The 20,523-nt window shown below is 41.4% G+C and overlaps 1 protein-coding gene and 1 long non-coding RNA gene across 7 annotated transcripts in view; one reads left to right on the forward strand and one right to left on the reverse strand.

Moving 5' to 3' along the window:
• The window catches only part of LOC137751759 (uncharacterized), a 107,472-nt gene extending 101,050 nt beyond the window's left edge, over positions 1 to 6,422 (forward strand). The window contains exons 6-7 of the long non-coding RNA XR_011070946.1: positions 4,490 to 4,583; positions 5,839 to 6,422. This is a non-coding gene — a long non-coding RNA (uncharacterized lncRNA). The remainder of the gene's footprint in view (positions 1 to 4,489; positions 4,584 to 5,838) is intronic.
• The window catches only part of NALCN (sodium leak channel, non-selective), a 279,498-nt gene that overhangs the window by 8,808 nt on the left and 250,167 nt on the right, over positions 1 to 20,523 (reverse strand). For 5 of the 6 annotated variants that reach the window (XR_011070942.1, XM_068526400.1, XM_068526403.1 and 2 more), the window contains 12 exons: positions 19,321 to 19,441; positions 19,138 to 19,236; positions 13,810 to 13,903; positions 13,193 to 13,299; positions 12,916 to 12,990; positions 12,078 to 12,197; positions 7,979 to 8,047; positions 6,873 to 7,021; positions 5,936 to 6,029; positions 4,146 to 4,278; positions 3,370 to 3,485; positions 1,298 to 1,455 (listed from right to left, as the gene is read on the reverse strand). Coding sequence is in view for 5 of the 6 variants with exons in the window: in XM_068526400.1 (XP_068382501.1) it covers positions 1,298 to 1,455; positions 3,370 to 3,485; positions 4,146 to 4,278; positions 5,936 to 6,029; positions 6,873 to 7,021; positions 7,979 to 8,047; positions 12,078 to 12,197; positions 12,916 to 12,990; positions 13,193 to 13,299; positions 13,810 to 13,903; positions 19,138 to 19,236; positions 19,321 to 19,441 (1,335 nt within the window). In the remaining variant the exon portion in view is untranslated. Of the gene's footprint in view, positions 1 to 1,297; positions 1,456 to 3,369; positions 3,486 to 4,145; positions 4,279 to 5,935; positions 6,030 to 6,872; positions 7,022 to 7,978; positions 8,048 to 12,077; positions 12,198 to 12,915; positions 12,991 to 13,192; positions 13,300 to 13,809; positions 13,904 to 19,137; positions 19,237 to 19,320; positions 19,442 to 20,523 lie in introns of those variants that run through there. The other variant, XM_068526404.1, reaches the window with a different exon arrangement.

The raw sequence follows: 20,523 nt of genomic DNA on the forward strand, positions 1-20,523 counted from the left end.
CATTTAACTTGCCAGGTATATGCAACATGATGATGGTGGCAGAGGAGGGTTCTTACTGGTGGCAGAGGAGGGTTCCTGACTTTTTCTGGGGCATGGATCCTTTGGCAGTGCAGCTGATGGGACATTTCTTAGAATAAGGTTTTAAATGCATTAAAAAATCTGCATTACAAAGGAAACCGGTTACATCAAAATACAGTTCTCAAATTATTTTCTTTGAAAAGGTGATGACATAGTAACGTAAGTGCTTCTGTATTATTACATTAAATAATAACATCTAGCTGAGGTCAAATGACTACTGTAACGCAGAACTGGTGAGCATTAACGGATATTTTAAGATATCAGACACACAGTAATGCGTGTGAAAATGTCTGTGATTTCTACTGGTGACAAAGATATAGGTATATCATTGAAGAAAATGCTTCATTTCAGTGAGTGATTAGTGAAAATAAAGATGTAATTGTTTCCCTTTCCAAGACCACGGACCTCTGAATTCCATCCATGGACTCCCGTTTAAGAAGCTGTCATGGGTTGCATTGTTTTCCCCTCAACAAAAGCTATGTTGGAGTCCTAACCTCCAGTACTTCAAAGTGTGATCTTATTTGGAAATAGGTCATTGCAGATGTAGTTAGTTAGGATGAGGTCATGCTGGAGTAGGGTGGGTCCTTAATCCAATATGACTGGTGTCCTTATAAAAGGGGACATCTGGACACGGACACAGACACAGACACACACAGAGGGAGCACGCCTTGTGAAGATGAAGGCAGAGATGAGGGTGATGCTTCCACAAGCCAGGAAACACCAACAATGGCCAGCAAACCACCAGCAGCTGGGTGAGACCTGGATCAGATCCCCCCTCACAGCCTCAGAGGGAACCCAGCCTGCTGACACCTTGAATTCACTTCCAGCCTCCAGAACCGGGAGACTAAACTTGCTGTTTAAACAGCTCAGTGTATGGTATTTTGTTAGAGCAATCCTAGTGAATAATACAGAAACCTCTCAGAGAGAAGAAAGGGCCAAGCCTCTGTTTGCCCCTCTGTCCCGTCTGGGTTCTCATGAAATGTCTGGAAAATGGGGTTTGTCAACCAACCAAGGGGCAACCGTCCCTGGGCGGGCCAGGCCGACTGTGGTCGGACCCATGAGTGAGAAGGTCGGGGACGGTAGCTCCCGCTTGACCGCAGGGGCCTGAGGAACTGAGCAGGCGCCCAGCCCTCCTGGACCACTTCCTTCCTGCGTAACGAGGGGGCGGCCCGGCTCCTCTCCCCGTGCAGCTGAGACGCGGAGCTGTGAACCGCGGTACCTGAGCACGTCGTGGAAGGTGACATCACCGCCGTTGTGCAGCCTCTCCATCTCGTAGCACATGTGCTTGAACAGAAGCTTGTCCTTGTCCAGGTCCACCTCCAGCCTCCCCCGCAGAAGCCGCAGCAGGAACTTCACGCGGAAAGTCGGGATCACCCCCTGGTGGCAGAGCACAGTCACTCGGAAACAGGCCACGATGATTCGCTTGGGGTTCTGTTATCACAGCAAAAAAGCCCACAGCTAGCGCTCAACAGCTAACATAATCAGCACCGGGGCAAGGAAGCCTCTGGCCTCCCCGAGGCCGGGTGGCTCTGGGCACCCCAAGGAGCCCGGGATTAGGAGCCGAGCCCGTGGAGTTTCTGCCGGAGCCATCTCTGGTTCTAGGGGACGTCCCCGCCACCACGCGGCAGCCAAGGAGCCGAGGAGGAGGCAGAGCTGGCCCTCGGCCTCCCCCGGGCCCAGCTCCTACTCTACCTTCTCTTCCTGTTGCCCGTTGCCCTGCCTCAGCCCGTGTTCACCTGTTTCTCTAACACACGTGCCAAGTGGGTCAGTAACGCACGAAGCAGAAAAAATGGGATCGACACGTGTGTATGATCCTCCTCTTCACTCAGTCCAGATGCTGGGGACTTCTAACCACGGATTCTGAGTTACCCTTCTAGGGAAAGAGCACTCCTTTCCGGCGCTTCTCTGTTATTAGGACGATTACATCCAGCAGGATGGGCCTCCCAGCTCTGCCCTCTTGCTGGTCAGAGCAGATCCAGATTCCGAGGACCTAACACATGTCACTCCGTTCAGGGCAACAAAACCTACGGTGCCAGCCTGGCTCTGACTTCGAGTTAAGGAGTTGGGTGAGAGGCAGGGATGTTGGTAACCCGTGAATTCCTGTCAGTTACGAATGCCTACACGTGTGAGCGGTGGTGCCGCCTTCCGTGTGTGTCAGTGGAAAGCAGGTTCCTGGAGGCGGCAGTTACGGAGACCTAAGTGGATCCAGGTGAGACAGAGACAGGGCCAGACACCTGCACACGCAGGTCACTGTCTCAGAGGAAAACCCCCCGGCCCGGTGCCTGGGGGCCGCCAAGGAGAGAGAGAGCAAGCCCAGGGGCTGGAGAAAGTCCTGCATGGCGGTGCAGACCCCAGCTCTGGTCCAGGACCCCGTTTGCTCTGCCTCTGGCTCCCTGATCTCTGTGTCTACAGTCATATCTTCCAGAAACTATTTTCAGATCTTCCCTCAGGTCTGCCCATGGCTGAACTTCCCTCGTTTGTCAGGTGTTACGTCAAGTAACACGTCCTCAGCCAGGCCTTCAAGACCACCCCGCTAAAGCATCTGCCCCCCACCTCCAACCACTCTGTCCCGTGCCACCTTCTTCAAAGTGCTTATAACTTCTTGAAATAGTAATAATTATTACAATCATTATTGTTTCCCCTTTTATCGTTTGTCTCCCCACAATGGAACACAGGCTCTGTCAGCACGGGGACCTTGCCATCTCGTTCACTGTCACATCCCTGGTGCCTAGAACTGCGCCTGAAGGTTTGCTAGGATGAAGGAGCAAGAGGAGAAGGGGGAGGGGGAGCGAGGGGGAGGAGGAAGCATCTGCTGCTTTGCCTAACTCTAGGAAGTCTTGGGTAAGATTTATGATGAAAACATTCAAATAATAAGTCCAAAATAATAACTTTCAGAAACCACTTAAGTAACTCCTTTGCACTTCTAATCAGAATTGCTGTGTGAGAGCTGAGGTGATCATGAATCTGTATTACACTGTCGCTTTGGTGATCTGAACTTCACCCCCCTCCCTGCCCTGAGCCCCAGCTGGTCTCTTCAGAGCTCCCTTGGTTTCCTTTCCTTGCCAACCTTCTGAATGTCTGAAGGAGAGGACATTTGTGGTTGGAAAGAACACGATGGGGAGCTACTCTGTCCCTCTCCCCTCCTTGAACATTCTTCTAAATTGTCAACGACAGCTTTCTGCAATTCAGCAATGGCCTTTCCAAATTCAATACATGTCCACTGAAAACAACAAAACCACTGAAATGTCTGCAGTACGGCAGTTGGGGTAGGGGTGAGGCATGAGACAATACCTCTCTTTTATCATCCACCATGTTCCATATGATTTGAAAGTGGCGAAGATCGTTGTAACTTAAAAGCTGGTCCTCCTCAGTGGAATAAAACAAGGAGAAATTCTCCACAATTATGGCTAAAAAAAAAAAAAGAAAAATGGGGATGTTAGACAATTATACTAATCTGTCATTTTTCAGAAAAAGTACATCTATTATAAATGAATTTTATCACCTACATTATAAGCCAAATTATTAAAGGGCTTTTAGTATGGTTTCCAAGTTGGCATGTTTTACACTTGGACTGAGCTATTTATCCAGCTTCTGCCTTTCCAAAACATCAGGGTCGTGAGCATAAACACGCATTCTGTGTCTATAGATGCTCGTGCCAGCTGGCTTCAATTCTTAGTTGAGAGTTCCAGGGCACTTTTTAAAGGTCAAATTGAGTTCTGGATGGTCCCACATCTGGGTGGACAACGTATATCTTTTGAAAACATAAATGTGATATTTCAAGGCTGGAAAGGTAGCCTTCCCTGGTACTTGTCCAACTGAATCCATGAGAAGAGCTTTTGAAATTAATGATCATAATAAATAGAACAACTCTTGGAATTGCAATCAACTGTCATTTACATGCCTTTCAAAGGTCTTTTCAGCTTCTGGACCGAGGGGCAACAATTTATAATTAATGCCATAAAACACCCACCCCAAGCAATCCAGGATAATTACTTGGAAATCGTACATAATTATCTAATAACCTGAGTTTAAAGAGATTGAAAAATAATTCAATGAACATCACTTACCTACAAGCAGATTTAGCATGATGTAGGCAATGATGACATAAAATGAACAGAAATACATAAGTGCCCCAGCATAATTCCCACAGTCTGTTGCCCAGTATGTAAATTCATCTGGAGTACAAAAGGGGGGCTGGACCTGTGGGCCCGTGGCGGGGAAGGGGGGGACAGGGTGAGAGCAGAGAAGATTACAAATTTCCATTAACTGACTGTAGTTGTGAACATATTCCTAACGATATAAAATATAAGTGACTTCAAAGTGATCTTTCAAAGGCCCATACGTTGGGTACCTCATCTGTGGCAAAAATCAAAAAGAATATTTCATTTATACTATGCTTTTGGTCTTGTAGGATCCCAAGTTCATTGCCATTTTAGAAGCACAATGAACACGAACTCCCGTCCTTCAAGAGACCCTCTTTCTGCCACCTCCACTAGCCCCAAAGAGTAAGTAGTCACTGTGATGCAAAACGCAGAAAGTCAGATAAAAAGGTGTTTAAAAAAAACTCTCTGACTTAAGTAATGGGTTAAGATTTAGGAAGATTTGCTATACACAGCAAATTCACATTCAAACTGTGTAAGGAAAAGCCAGTAATCCCCGTTCTTGGAGCATGGTTATGGAATATCATTAAATGGCACAAGATTCAGGTTATCAAAAGCCTCCCCATTCTTCACTGGCCCAGTAAAACTCCAACACCTCTGAGAAACCTCCTGGTTTCTTTCAGTCAGAGAGACTGGCTCTTTCTTCTGCATTCCCATGGCACTCTGCTTGTTTTTATCTAGAATTCATTTAATTCTCCCTTGTATTATTTTTGCTTTGGTAAATTCTGTCCCCACTCATTCATGCATACATTCCTGAGCTCCTCCTATGTGCTAGGTTTGGGGACAGTGTTGGGGACAGGCTGGTGAGCAGGACCCAGACCCCTTCCCTCTGCCGTGAAGCTGACAGTCTAGAACCCTGCAGTCCAACGTGGTAGCGGCTAACTCCACATGGGCTATCTAAATCCAAATGTATGTTCATTAGCATTCAATACAATTAAATACAGTTGAAAATTTGGTTCCTCAGTTGCACTAGTCACAGTTCAGGTGCTCAATAACCACGCATAGGTGGTGGCCACTGAATTGCCATCTTTGCAGAAATTTCTTGTAACAGTTGGTCTGGAGCGTGAGAGGGAGCTGAGATAAACCAATCAAGCCGATAACTCACTGCAGTTGTGCTACACACTACAAAGGAGAAATACAGATCACTGGGAGGACACAGAACCAGCAGCCTTAGCGTTGGGCAGGATTCCTAAGGGAACTGAGCTTTAAACTGAGACCTGAAGGATGGTGAAGAATTAGGCTCTAGAAGTGAGGATAGCTGAGGGAGAGTATTGCTCACAGCCCCTGACATAAGCTCCTTGAGAATGCCTTGGAATCGCTGAAGACCGAGCACCTAGTACAGGGGCCAGTACAAACCAGGGGCTCCGTGAATATCTGTTGAATTAAGTCAAAGAAGTGGAACTCTCCTGTTTGCACTTGACTGCCAAAATGTCAAAGATGGGAGGGAAAGAGCAATGCTCACATAATGCAAATTTGTTGAATGGAACTACAATAGCTCGAGTTGGGTTCACTGGAAATTTTTCCTGTATGTCCATGTATTGTAATGTAAAAGAATGCCATTTTATGGACTAAAGGGCCAGGATATGTGTTTTGTACACAGTCTAGATGCTACAAGGATGGCGCTGCCTATATTGTATCACCAAAGAGTTTTATCTGCTTCGAAGTCAAGGCATCGCGAGTGACGAGGAGACGTTTACCATGCAGTCATGCATAATCTTGTTCCAATCTTCTCCTGTGACAATTCGGAACAGTACGGTAATAGCTTTGCCAGCTGAAGAAAAGTTTGCATGCCTAATTTAAGGGAAAAAAACCAGAATGTGAGTAATATGGTTTGTCATGTAAGGGTTGTCACCACCAAAACACGTGGATTTTAGAGCAAATGTGATTGCTAAGTTACCATTTCCAAAGGTTACGCCCTCTTACTTGTTTCTTATTTATACTTGCCTCCAAGTACAGCTATCTCAATAGTCCAACCCTAGCATGGTGCCAGCAATTTATTGCCATTCATCTTGAATGACTGAGAAAGCAAGCTTTGACAATTAGAAGTGATTCCTTCTTTTATGTGGATTATGCTATAAAAGATGGAGCCACCATATATCAAATAAGTGATCTCTGCAACAAGACACGTTTGTATTTAATTTTTTGTATAAGGACTTAAAAAAAAAAAAAACCTCAGAAATGGTTCCACAAAATTTAAGACAATCTTTGAAAAATGCTTTCCACATATAACCATTTGGGGGTCCTAACTTCCCATGTTTTGCTTAAAAAAAACAAAGCCATCTCAAAATTGTTTAATTAAAAAAATAATATATCATTTCTGGCAGTATATGGATAGAAGAATTGCTGGAATTCACCAGGATATTAGAAGTGGTTATTCCTGCATGGTGGTGGAATTATGGATTCTTTTTGTTTTCTTTTATTTCTGAATTTTCTAATTTTTTAACAGTAAGCATGCATACTGTTTCAATGAGAAAAATGTCATTTAAAATTTGGCCATTTTATTTTGTTTTAATTTCCAAATGATTGCTTCCCCCCCCCCCATCTTTGTCTAAAAAACATGCAGATATGTCTTCATGATTTCATTACTAAAAACGTTTGCTTAATATTTGAATAGAAAGACAAATATATACCAACCTGTTAATGTTCTCTCCATATTTCACAGTACCAAATAAGACAACTCCAGCAAAAGCATAACACAGCAGCAATAGGAACATCCCCACTATGATAAAGAAGCTTTTATACATGCTGACGACCACTGTCAGGAGAAGCATCTTTAGTGTTACCTGTATGGAGGTGAAGGATTGGGGGGCGGGGATGGGGAAAGAGAAAGAGAGGGAGGGAACATTCACTTCATTAAGCCATGGTGAACCTGGGAAGTAAGTAACATTTAAGCAGTTTGGCACAAAAGTGATTCTCAAGGATATCACTTGAAAGTTGCTTCCTATTTGGTATTAAATTTGAATATTATTAAAGACCATTAGACATAGAGAAATTCTGCTCGTATTTCAAACTTCAGCCTCTTTAGCCAAATTAATAAAAGTTCCACCCCAATATTTTAAGCCTTCTTTTTTCTCTTCTCTTCCTCCCTAATTCTTTATTAGACGGGCTGTACATTTTTGGCCAATAGCAAGCAGACCCAGGATTCTTCCACAAACAGACGATCATAAAAACAAAACTAAACGATGGTAAAATACCAAATAACCATCAAATATTTACCATACTGATTATGTGGATATATGGACTATACATGAAGTAAAGTTAGTAACAAAAAAGAAAACAGTGCTGTAAAAAATGAAAAATATATGTGGAATGTATTGAACATTAACAAAGAATATCAATAAATCTGGAATCATAGGATCATGAATATTTGTTAAAGATTATTCTTCTTTGCAGTAAAATTATTTAACTTTATTAAAAATAAAAACAATAAAAACAATAAAAATAAAGAAGCATTAAGAAAGACCATTAGTCTTTGCTTTTGTGCCTGACATGTTATCTCTAGTTGATGATTGAGCTCACTTAGCAAATCAGAAGAATAACTAAAACAACACAAATGTCAGGAAACGAATCACAAGACAATTAAGCTACCGATTCATTTATTTGCTCATTTTGACTTATGATGTCTAGGAATTTGTTAACTCCAGCCCTGGAGACCCAGAAGGGCAGCTAAAGTCAGTTAGTCATCACTCCTTTCTTCAGTGTACACGTGACCCATGACAGCATCTTCACAATGTACTTACATGCTTCCCGCAGATAGAGAAAAACCGGAAGACAATCACACACGCACCCATCATGTAGGTGTACGCGTTCTGAAATTTAAACAGAGGAGAGCCTCTCGTAATTTGCACGAAAAATGTTGTTACAGTTCCATTTTTCATTTTAAGTCTTCTGTGAAGTCTACTGAATAATGAGTTTAATAAAATGTGAAAATTCCTCTAAGAAATGTATCTTAAAAAGGTGCTGAAAAGGTCACTGCCAAAACTCATGAATAAATATTAGCTATAAAATCAAATCTTAAATGAAACTTCCGTCTCTGTTTTGCTCAGCTGAATTCTGTATTTTAAAACCTATTTTACATAAAATAGTGACCAGGTCCTTTGAGGAGCAAGAAAACCCTAGGATAACAATGCAAGTGAAGTCGAGGGAGACAGGAGATAAAAGAATCCTGGCTTCCTTTTACAACCAGAGGGGGTGCTGGTGTTGGAAAAGATTGCCGGGGGTCAGTTTCAGCTTCCTTCTCTCTGAAGGAAGCTGAAGCCGGCCACATGCACGTTAGTCTGAGCTGATTTCAGAGAAGTCCTCCCTCTCGGAAACACATCCACCTCTTCCTTCAAGTGTGTGATTGGCAGCAAGAGATGACTCGGTAATATCTCTTGTATGGATACCAAGGGGGAAAGGGGGGTGGTAGGAGGAATTGGGAGATTGGGATTGATACATATACCTTATTGATACTATATATAAAATAGATATCTAATGAGAACCTACTGTAGAGCACAGGAAACTCTACTTAATGCACTGTGGTGACCTAAATGGGAAGGAAATCCAAAAAAGAGGGGATATACGTATATGTATAGCTGATCCATTTTGCTGTGCAGTAGAAACTAACATAGTATTGTAAAGCAACTATACTCCAATAAAAACTAATTAAAAAAAAAAACAGATGACTCGGTGTGCTCTATGACTAAGAAAGCTTCATCTGAGAACAAAGACCCCACCGGCTACAAGTGCAATAACGACAGTGGCATTAAGCTGATGCCAAGGCGTGATTATTCCCTGGGAGCCTTGCTTAGTCAAATGACAACAGTCACAGATGGCCCCCAGGAAGGGAAGATCCTTGGTGAGCTGCAAAGAAATGAATGTGTCTGCACAGAAGCATCTTTGGATGGGAACAAGGACTGCGTCTTCTTTCACAACAGTCCACTGCAAAATAGAGTGGAGAAGGAACGAACTTCCAGGACCACAGGTTCGTGGTGAAGAGCAGAAGCAGTCAGGCAGAGAGGCAAGCGGGTCTTTCGGATGTGTGATATCCTCTCTGGGGACACCCAGAATTAGGAAGTTTACTCATTCTCCTGTTTGGACCGAATAGCTTTTGGCTACAATTTGTCTGGAAAAAGATACAAACATGGGCTTTGCTGCTCCTCCTTTCCACGTTAGCTCAAAGCCTATTGTAGATACCGTCTCCCTTTGCATTCTGGAAGGGATGACATCCCACAGCTTCTGGGATGATGACTTCAAGCTCCTGAGAGGTCTGACACCTTCTTACCCACCCAGATCCTGTACCATGTTCCCCTCGCTCCTTCTACTCCAGTCAAACTGTCTATCCTCCTGAACCCTCCCATCACAGGGGCAGCTGCCTGGAATGTTCTCCCCTCGCCCTACAGACTGATCCCAATCATCACTCCCTCAGGGATGCCTTCCAGGATCTCTCTGATGAAGCCATCGTGCACTCTCCTGTGTCATCACAGGGACACGTGTTTCTCCAACTCCCTCACCATAGCTGTAATTCTCACTGACCTGAGGGCATTTGATGAATACCGATCTAACATTCCAGGCTGTGAGGTTCATGAGAGCAGTGACTGTCTTTGTCTTTGCCCATTACATTCTTCTCAATTGCTGGCACGGTGACTTGCAGCTTTTTAGTGCTCTGGATCATTTGTTGTTTAAGGAAATGAATTGGGGTGACTCAGAGCCCACCTGGGCTTGGTACAGCCCCTGATGCTGAAGGTAACAACTGTTTTAAGGACACTCAGTGTCTTCCTGAGCACAGCAATTTCATCCTAAAGCAAAGCCTTTGTGGTGTGTAAAGGGGTTCTCTGTGTTAGTGTAACCGAGCAGGACCCTATGGGGCCTTCCCGGGACAGAACCGCAGCCCCCCCTACCCCCAGCCCATGTCCTCTGCCTGCCTCCTGTCTGTAGAAAAACTTTAGCCAAAGAATAAATTTAATTGGAGAAGTGAGAAAATGCAGAAGCAAAGGAAAGCAGTCAAACAAGACAAAATAATAATATTTTAGCCATTAAACAAAGTCAGGGACCTTTAGTTCCTCCTCAAGGGCTATAAGTAATATTCAGATCAGTGCACGACCAATTTCAAGATGCCTGTCAGAGCTGACGGTGCTGTTCTGCACATAGTCCCCTCCCTCAACCTAGACAACCCTGAAACTCCCCTTTAAAAGCTCCCGCCCCCTGGCTGGCAGTGGGGAGTTGGTTCTTTGGGACATGAGTCCACCTCCTCCCCAGATTGCTGGCCTCCTGACTAAAGCAACCTTTCGTTTCCTACCAACACTTGTATCTCGAGTATTGGCTTTTTTTTTTTTTTTTCCGAGTATTGGCTTTTATTTGGCACCCATTTGGCACCCAACGTGGGGCTGGAACCCATGACCTTGAGATTAAGAGTCTCATGCTTTACTGACTGAGCTAGCCAGGGTCAGTAACATTAGGGATTATTTTCCTGCATGACTCTTAACAGTGGAGAGGATGGGAGAGTGGACAGAAGAGCAGGGCAAAGTAATCCCACCCAATTACTTTTGGGTGGGATCAAGGAAGACTAAAGAAGAAAAGAAGAAAGTATTTATAATAATGTGTTATGGGGTGGTGGTGGGATGAACTGGGAGATTGGGATTGATATATATACACTAATATGTATAAAATAGATAACTAAGAAGAACCTGCTGTATATAAAAAAAATAATGTGTTATGGGCTTGTATAATCTTTACAGTTAGAAGAAGTTCACATACTTGACCTTCATAATGTGCATATGGACTAGGTAAATTATGAAAATATATTCCCAGTTCAGAGCAGGGAACAAAAGATCACTGAAGACAAATAACTTGATTGAAGTGCTGGATTAGGAACCAGGTCTTCTGGACCTGTGCTGTCCACCATGGCAGCCACATGTGGTCAGTGAGCACTTGAAATGTGGCCAGTCTAAATTAAGATGTGCTGTCAATGTGAAATATGCACTCAAAGATTGAATACCAAAGAAAGGATGTAGCCTCACTCCTTCATAATTTTTACATTTCTGACATGTTGAAATGATAATATTTTGGAAATGGTAAGTTAAAAATGTATTATTAAATTAATGTCATCTCTTTCTTTTTTTGTATCTTTTTTATTTTAAATGTGGCTCCCAGAAAATTTAAAATAACATCCAGGCCACATTTTATTTCTGTTGGACAACACGGCTCATGATCACAATCAAGTACACCTATGGCGTAGAGTCTGAGCTGAATGGAGGGTGGGGAGGCTGAACGCATTTTAGGCAGAACAATGAGAACTCAGGTGTTGAGATGGGGAATGATGGCTTTCGAGAAATGGCAGCCGGGTGTCTGGGAGAAAATAAGGCAGCAAAGTATCAGAGAATCATACTGTGAAACCCTAATTATAATGTAGTGGCACGGAAGCTACACCTCCACTCAGAGAACTGGGTTCAGGTCCTCTGATTCTGGCTTGTGTGTGAATTTAGGCAGGTCTCTTCATCTCTCGGTTTCCATTTCTCTCTCTCTCCCTCTCTGTCTCTCTTGTTTTTTATCCTTTGAGAAAATGAGGGTTAAACCAGAGGATCTTGAAGGACCTTCTCTTTCTGGCTTGCAGGCTCTAGGACTTTGAGGGGCCAGCTTTTGTCTGTGTGAAGAGTGCGAGTGTGTGCACACGTACACATGTATGTGTGTGTGTGTGTGTGTGGGTGCAAGCATGTCCGAGGGTCCATCACGGTCAAGGCTGAATTTTAGGGAGGTTAACCTGACCCTTGAGAGTAGCCTGACCTGGAGTGAGATGAGACTGGAAACAGGGTTACCTGAGCTGAAATTACCAACTAAAATAAACTTTAGTGATGCGCTTACCAGTAGGGCAAAGTGAAGTACCACCCAGACAACGCCGAGCGACGTCACCAGAAGATCGTACCTATTTCTTCTGCTCTGCCAGAAGCCGGCAGGTGACATCGCTATGATCTTCATTGTAACCTGGGGAAAAACACTGAAGACAGTGAATTGAGGCTGAGTGTTCAGCGTATATTTAAACGTACTAACCTGAGGCACATTATTTTTATAAAGGATGTAGAAACCAAAGAGAAGAATTTATTACTGATGTGTCTGTATATATATGTAAATCTATATTCTCCACACTCTTTTCCCCTTTTTTTACGATAGCAAGTAAAATATCAGATAGTTCTGATAGCAAGACATTTTTCTTCCTCAAGTAAAAGACCACAGATTTTGGGAAACATCAACCGGTACAGGGTAAAATAAAAATCTGCTTGCAATTCCAAGGAGATTGCACTGGAAAGCAATGTGATGTGGACCACATATTAAAATAATCTTGTCTGGGCCAACTCCCTCTGCCACCACATTGAATTTTGAGTCCCTGAATTACAGTGGTTTGTGCCGTTTGCTGTAAATATTTGAACTCACATAACTAGACAAGCCAACATTCAGATACAACATCAACAGCAGTTAGTAATTCTTGCAGTTAGAAAAATGGAAATATAAAGTGAAGTCTTTGTTCAAGCGAAGCAGAACAGCCTGAAAAGGAAATATACTAAGAGCATGCCATTCTGTTCCCCAAAAAGGACTTCAAAAGCAACGGAACGCAGAGGTGAAAGGAAGTGCCATCGAAGGAGGACGCTGTTTTGCTTTAAAATGTGCACTGCAGCCCCCAGCACCAGTTGACTCATTACTGTACCTCTAAAACAAAGATGAACGTGAAAACGACCGACATGGTTGCCAAAGGAACAGTCACTGGGTCCTCAACGTCCCACTGTAAGAGAAACAGCACACAGGTCTGTGCCTGCATCCATCGACACAGAAAGACTTTCCCCTCTTCCACCCATCTGAACATGATTGTGAATTTAAATTTTTTATAAATGTAGACTGTGAGTGGACATGGCTGCTTGCAATGTTCTTGGACCCACCAAGGAATAAAAAATTCATTCCCAGGGTGTTAGGGTGAAGTAAAGTACCTTGACGGACAGCAACACCGACTGGGCCAGGACGAGTAATGCAATTGTCCTCTTAAAAAACGGATGCTGGGTTATGTCATACATCTTAGCTCTAAAACCATCGTTATCTGAAAAGAAAGGTTTAGGCAAGGGCATTTCAGACATCGGTCACATTTACGTTCTTGCCTTTCGTTTTCTTTAACGCTCGTCTTAAAACCCATTACATTTTTTTTTTCTCCTACAGTTCAATCTACTGTGAAGTGTCTTGCAGGAATGGCTGGGTCTGAATATTTAAAACGACGGTGCATGACACCGTCTGCATTGGAAGGAGAATCGCATCATTCAATTTCTGTCAGTTTAATACATTTCACTCATATGTTTAAAAGGCAAGCACAAATATATTTATTTAACAATTCATTTTTTCATTAAGGCTTATCCTGAGAGCACTGAAGCACGGCCTTTGGGTGGTTGATTTTAATAGCCTATGGAGAGATCTGTAGTTTGGAGCCTGTTTTTATATTAACTTCTGCACAATCGCCTAGTGGCCTCATGATGATTATTTTAATTGAAATCTTAGACTCCTGGGGAATCATGAACACTAGGGCCCAACATGAATAAAATCAGAGCATCTTTGATACCCGGGCGCGGTGGTAGATGAAGAGGCTGTGCTATCTTCAGGCGGCTCTTCAGATCTTCCCATCTTCTCTGATCTACAGTCAGCAGAGCCGTCCCCTTAATAAACAAAGGAAAACAGAGAAAGACCTTTTGTCATGTGCTCCACACCAAGGACATCGCAAATGGGCTGCTGACACAAACAGGACTAATGTGGGTTTAAAACAAAGATATTCTTCCAATACCATGGTGGTTCGATAAACAGGGTCAGAATTCTCAAACGTGGTCTTGAGAGAAGTTCCAGAAAAGAGGGCCGGGGGTTCAGAGAAGATTCAGCAGCCTTCAGTTGGCATCTTTGAACATGTATAATATTCAGGTTTGGGAAAAATCTAAAGAAGGTTTTCTACATGATTAGATTTTCTAAAAGAGATACTCTAACAGTGGTTAGTTTCCTTTCACAGTAGAAAAAACTGCAGCAAAATGATAGCTTATCAATGCTGCTGCTTCTGGTTAAGGCTATTGTGTCTTTTTAGAAATCATTCTGTTACATGCAATCATGAAATTATTTTTAAGTGGTATGCGGTCAGAGAATTGCATATTTAAGAAATTTGTGCTGTGACAATCGGTTAAATGAGATCAGATATTCTTTGTTATATAATAGAGCGCATCATTAAAATGCACTTGAATATATTACATTTCATTACATTATATTACAAAGGCAGAAATATAATTTAAGAAACTGGAGAAAACCCACCTCCCCTCTCCCATCCTGCCTTTCCTGACACACAGCTAACTATCTTTCAGGGGTACATCCTCCTCACTGTGTTTTCAGACTTTTGCTGCTTATGTATATATAAATATATAAGAATGTGTTTGTTTTTAATTTTATAAATTTCTGTAATGGTATCCAACGTGGCAATTTACGCAGTTTGTTTTTTACTATTATTTTTTTTTGGCCGCGCCCCGCGGCTTGCAGGATTTTAGTTCCTCAACCAGGGATCGAACCCAGACCCCTGCAGTGGAAGCACAGAGTCCTGACCACTGGACCGCCAGGGAAGTCCCCAGTTTGTTTTTATCTTCACTGAAAATTACATTTTCCATACAACTAGATAACAGATCTGATTAGTTTTTTAACTGATCACACAGTATCCCACTGTACAGATATGTCAGAAGTTCTCATTTTAGGTTTATGGACTATAAACAATGCTGCAATAAACACACAGGTACTGTCTCATGGTAAACATCTTGCTCTGTGGTAAATCTCTAGGAAAGGAACTGCTGGGGTCTGGGAGTTTACACTTTTCCACACTTACCGGAGATTTCCAAGGTGCTATCCAAAGAGCAGTAACCAAGAAAATTGGTTTCATTCTACAAGTGTTCCCTTTTCCTTATATTCTTGCCAATACTTGACTCTATCAGACATTTTAATTTGGTCATTTGATGGGTGTGAAATGTATCTGATTTAGTTTTAATATTAATGAGACGAAACATTTTCAGTGTGTATACAAGGTGATTCCTGTGTGTTCCTTTGTGAATTGCCTGTTCATATTCTTTGCTCATTTTTGTATTTGGATATTTACTTTTTGATGTTTTGTAGGAATTCTTAATATATTCTGGATACTAATATTTTGTCAGTTATGTGAGTTGTAAGTATTTTCTCTTAGTCTTAGCTTGCTTTTTTTTTTAAATTTTGCTTAGTGTGTCTTTTATCATTCAGAAACTTTTCCTTTTAATGTAATCTGACTTATAAATTTTTTTCTCTATGGATTTCACTTTGTGGTTAATGTCAAGAACTCTACAGCTACTCCAGGGTCAAAAACACATTCTCCATGGTTTAAAAATGGTTTAAAATTTGCTTTTCATAGCTGGATCTTTCATTCATCTGGAATTCATTCTTGAGTATGCTGTAAGGTAGAAATGTCAGTTTAATTTCTGAGATCTAGACAATCAGTGAATTATCCCAGCACCACTATGGATGGTCTCATCTTCTCCACTGACTTGTTGTGCTACTTCTGTTTCATATACACATGGGTCCCTCCTAGGGCTTTCTGTTCTATTCTGTAAGCCTAACTTTCTATCCCTGTAACAATGATGGCACTATTATACTTACCATAGCTTGTTTTTCCACATTTTTGTTCATGCTCACCCCTGTAAGAGTCTTATCAATCTAATTTATTTCAACAAACCAGTTTTTCTCATTCTTGAGCTTTTCTATAAGTTACTTTATTTTCTATATCACTAATTTCTGTTCTTTTATCTTTGTTATTTTCTTCCTCCCATTTTCTTCTATTTCACTTTGTTGCTCTGATTATAATTTATTGATTTGTGTATTTGGCATGTTAATCATCACTATTTGATTCTTCTCTAACATGTACACTTAAAAGCTATAAATTTCCATCTAATTACTGATTTATCTATACCTTGTGAGTTTTAATGTAATTTTTATCAATGATTTATCTAAATGCTTTGTGATTTTCTATTCTGATTTCTTCTTTAACTCAAAAATTACTTAGAATGCTGTCTTAATATTTCCAAATTATGGGGAATTTTTTGCTATCTTTTAAAATTATGATAGAGAACATGTGTACATTATCAATTCTTTGGTAATTATTGTTTTATGACTTTGTAGATGATACATTTTGTACTTGAAAGTAATACATAGTCTCAAATTGTCAGAGTCAGAGATCTTTATATGTCCAATCTTTATTGGACCAAATGTTTTCATCGTGTCAAATCTAACATGTACTTTTTGTTCTGACTTATGAGTTTCTTAGAGAAATACATTACTATCTATCTTTCATCTGATTTTGGATTTGCTAGCTTTTTAAAGTAATTTGGTTAAATATTGCTTTGTACATTTTGAGATTCAGGAATTCTATATTCTTGTGGTCATTAGTTTCTTTTGTCATTATTTAATTACACTGTTTATTCGTAATAATGAGTTTTGTTTTAAATTAATTTTTTCTATATTAATAATGCTAAACCACTTTTTCTCACTAACTGCAAACAAATACTTTTCTCTGAACATAGAGACATGAGTATCATTCCTTTATTAAAAAAAAACTAGATATTTTTGAATGTTGAACTCTGAAGGGATCCAAAAGAATAATAAGCATGGTGGTATCATCTGACCATTAATATATGAAAACCTCTGAAAGTTTATTATTGTGAAATTAAGTTTATTAATCAAGCATATTATCTTATAGTAGGGAAATTAAAAAATATGTATTACTGGCATAGACTTTGAACTTTTAAACAGGCTTCCATTTTCTAGGGAAGACATAATTTTGCATAATTCTGAATTGTGAAAACATTGCCTCCAAAGCTTACCTGTTGTCCATATCTTTAAATCTCTCTATTGCCTGTATATTTGGAAATCTATTTATATACCTTGGGAATGACCATTAGAATGTGAGCTCCATGAGGGTAGAAATCTTCATATGTTTAGTTTTTAGTTTATGTATTTAGTTCCTTATGTCCTCAGGGTCAAGAGCGTCTGGCACCTAGTAAGCACTCAAAGAAATACGCTGAATGAGTGAATAAAAAAATGAATAAATGTGTTATATAGGAAGTAGCTCATGCACGACCACCTAAAAAACTTGCCGAAAAACATCTTTCCTAAAAGGTTCACGTAATTTAGAAATTTGTATCTCCAATGAACTGGTCATGTTTTTAATGTCTGTTACACGATTTCTTCCGCTCTTCCCCTTTCCCTAGGCACCCTTTGAGCTAACGTCCACACTCCCCTTTCTCAGGCCAAGGGGCCTCTTTCCTCCTTCCGAACAGCACTACGACCAGTGTTGTAAGCAGACCTCCTGTTATTCTTATTTCAGCCATTCCTCTAAGTTAGAGAGCTGCAATTAATTATGCACCTGCCTTCAGTTATGGGACGTTTTATGTTGTTTCATTTATGCTGCTGAATTGTGAGCTACCTTAGGACTGAATTTGTCTGAAATCGAAATCAGATCTGCTCAGAGGGCCTGGGAAGGTGTTCTGAGCAAGCAGTACCTAAACTCTGCTAGCTGACTGATTAGCTTCAGCCCGCGATCTGCAATTCCCAGTGTCTGCTCCATGGCATGGCTCAAAGGCATCTAAAAAGACCCATCTTCCTCTTTCTGCGTGGTATTAAATTGAACACACTGTTGGGCTTAAAGAAACTCGTTTATGAATGTGTTAAAGTAAAACAGGGGGCTGGGCAATATGATCTCTATTTTTCTTTCTCTCTCTATATTCCATGTTTCTGTGAGTTGGAGTAGTGTTGGGGCCCAAAGAGGGGGATTTTCAACTCGAACCCTTTGAAAGGCAGAACCAAATGACATCCTCATTAGGCACACATCAAAGGTGGCAATTGGCTGAGTAGCTGGTACCACACACTCGGAGCCTGGGGGGACGTGAATGAGACAGTCCCGTGTGCAGCTACACAAACCAAAGGGCCTGGCTGTGAATGACACGGAGCAGCGTGGTGCAATGCAGGCAAATCTAGCTTTAATTCAATGCAGAGCATCGGGCGACGTTTTTATACCCTTGAATGACAGCAATGGGCACCACTTCTGAATCCTGGCCCCAGTTTCCACTCCTTATAAGCCCCACACAATGATTTCACCTCTGTAGTCTGCTTTTCCTTCAACTGTGCATTTCAGAGTTGTGAGAATAGAGAGGTGAGCGTGTAAAACCGCAGGGCACGATGCCAGAGGAAGACTGACCCTTAGCCAACAGAGGGCGTCTCAGCCACATCCAGAAGACCGACATCGAAAGTTCTCCCGAGCTCTCTTTTTGACAGGAGACTACACTTGCTGTTTTCTATTTGTGAGCTCTTACACTGATCGTTAGAGCTGTTACGAACTCAGCATGCCTCCCGAATTCGTAAAGTATGCAAAGTTTTTATGCAAAATTAGAAAAATCTTTTTATCCCATGAATTAGGATTTTACAATTTCTACCGCAACCCTCACCCCCATCCCATCAAAATTCTGAGTTCACCTACTGAGTTACAAAGAAGCATCCGATTTACATTTAGTGAAAGGCATATTACCTGCGATCAGTGCATCGGTTTCAGCTACTGTATTTTAATAACTTGCTGCACATCCTTTCAATTTGAACAATAGGAGATGCGCTTTTCAGTCCTCGGCAAATTAATGACACCATTACCAAAAGAGGAAATTTAGCAAGAGAATTGTGCTCTGAAATAATGTGCCTGAAACGCAGCAATGAGGTAGCTTGTAACATAGTTATAGAGATTATTTACACCGGTCACTTTACAGTTTAATGCGACTTCACGCCGTGTGTGGAAAAGGGAACTCAAAGTGAGCGGCTAGGAAAGAATAAACGCTGCGGAATTCAAACCAAGAATTCTTACCTTGTTTTCATTGAAATTAGCAATAACTACTCCAACAAAAAGGGTCAGTCCAATCATGCAACCCAGGAATACAAAAACATGAATATAGATTCCATGCATCTGTATAAATGAAAAATACAGTTATTCATCAAAGCCAATGAAAGCAGCTGTGGTAACATTCAAAGGATTCCAGTGCGTGCTTACCGGACCCACACGATGAATAATAACATCCCTCACTTCCACCCAGCCTTTCAAGGAGAGAACTTCAAACAATGCCAGCATAGCACTGCCCACATTGTCAAAATTAAAGTTCCGAGGATTCGCCCTGCAAGTCAGAAAGAGGAATGTTCCGTGGAATTCCAGTGAGAAGCGCCCGAAGGCAATATCTATAACTCTTTCCAATCTTGGGTGCAAAGTATAGGTGGCACTCGGAAGGTAGGTTAGATGGCATTTGTTTGCTAACTCATAGGAATGCATCAATGTGTTAGAATTTATTAATTATGCAGTTAATTACTAGGCAATAATGGGGTGTTCTCAATCGAAAACAGTAAAATGCTATGTCCCTTGACTTCACGCTCCAGAGGTTCTGCAACGCTTCTGGCTGGTCCTGATTAGCATACCGAGGACTTTCTGGTTAGAACTTGTGCAGGAGATTCTTACAAAGGGGCATTGGAGTTTGGGTGTGAATTTCGAAATGGTTTTACATTAGAAAACCTTCCTAAAGGCATGAATTACAAATCCTGGTGTTAGTACAGAAAGTGTAAAATGAGTAGAATTTGGCCACTTTATTTTATTCTGTGTCATCACGTGAGCAGCATGCTGTGACCTAGTGATGCTTTAGAGGTTCCTGAGGTGGCACATACCCTATGTGTCTCCAGATCACCCCCTCCCAGGTGGATTTTTTTCTCTCATTAACTCCAAATGTTCTCAACAGATACTTCTTGTAGACCCCACTGTATAGTACGCTGCCTACCACACAGTTAACTCCTGAGTTCTAAAACATTTTGGACCCTCTATATTTGGGGGGTCAAGGGATGTCTCATTTCTTGTTTTTCTGACACGTGTATACTTTTTTCTTTCCACTAACATCTTTCTACTACACTGCATCTCCCCTAGTCATTACAGGTCTTAGCTAACATATTTGTTAACAGAAGATTTCAGTGTCTTTTTTTTAATCCCCCTTTTCTGAGGCTATTTTAAATAATTAAAAGATTTAGACAACCACATGCTGGAAAATCATGACTATCACCACATTTCCTGAATTTGATGACCTGAGCTCAGGATTATTGACTAGAGTAGGCCTACTGAAGCCTAGCTAAATTATATTTTGATAATTTCTTTTTCTTGCTAGCACATTTATCAAAAGTTAACCTTCATAGGAGGCAACATTCTAGGGGGAATCCGGTT

Source organism: Eschrichtius robustus, chromosome 18 (genome assembly GCF_028021215.1).
Source record: "Eschrichtius robustus isolate mEscRob2 chromosome 18, mEscRob2.pri, whole genome shotgun sequence".
Lineage (NCBI taxonomy): Eukaryota > Metazoa > Chordata > Mammalia > Artiodactyla > Eschrichtiidae > Eschrichtius > Eschrichtius robustus.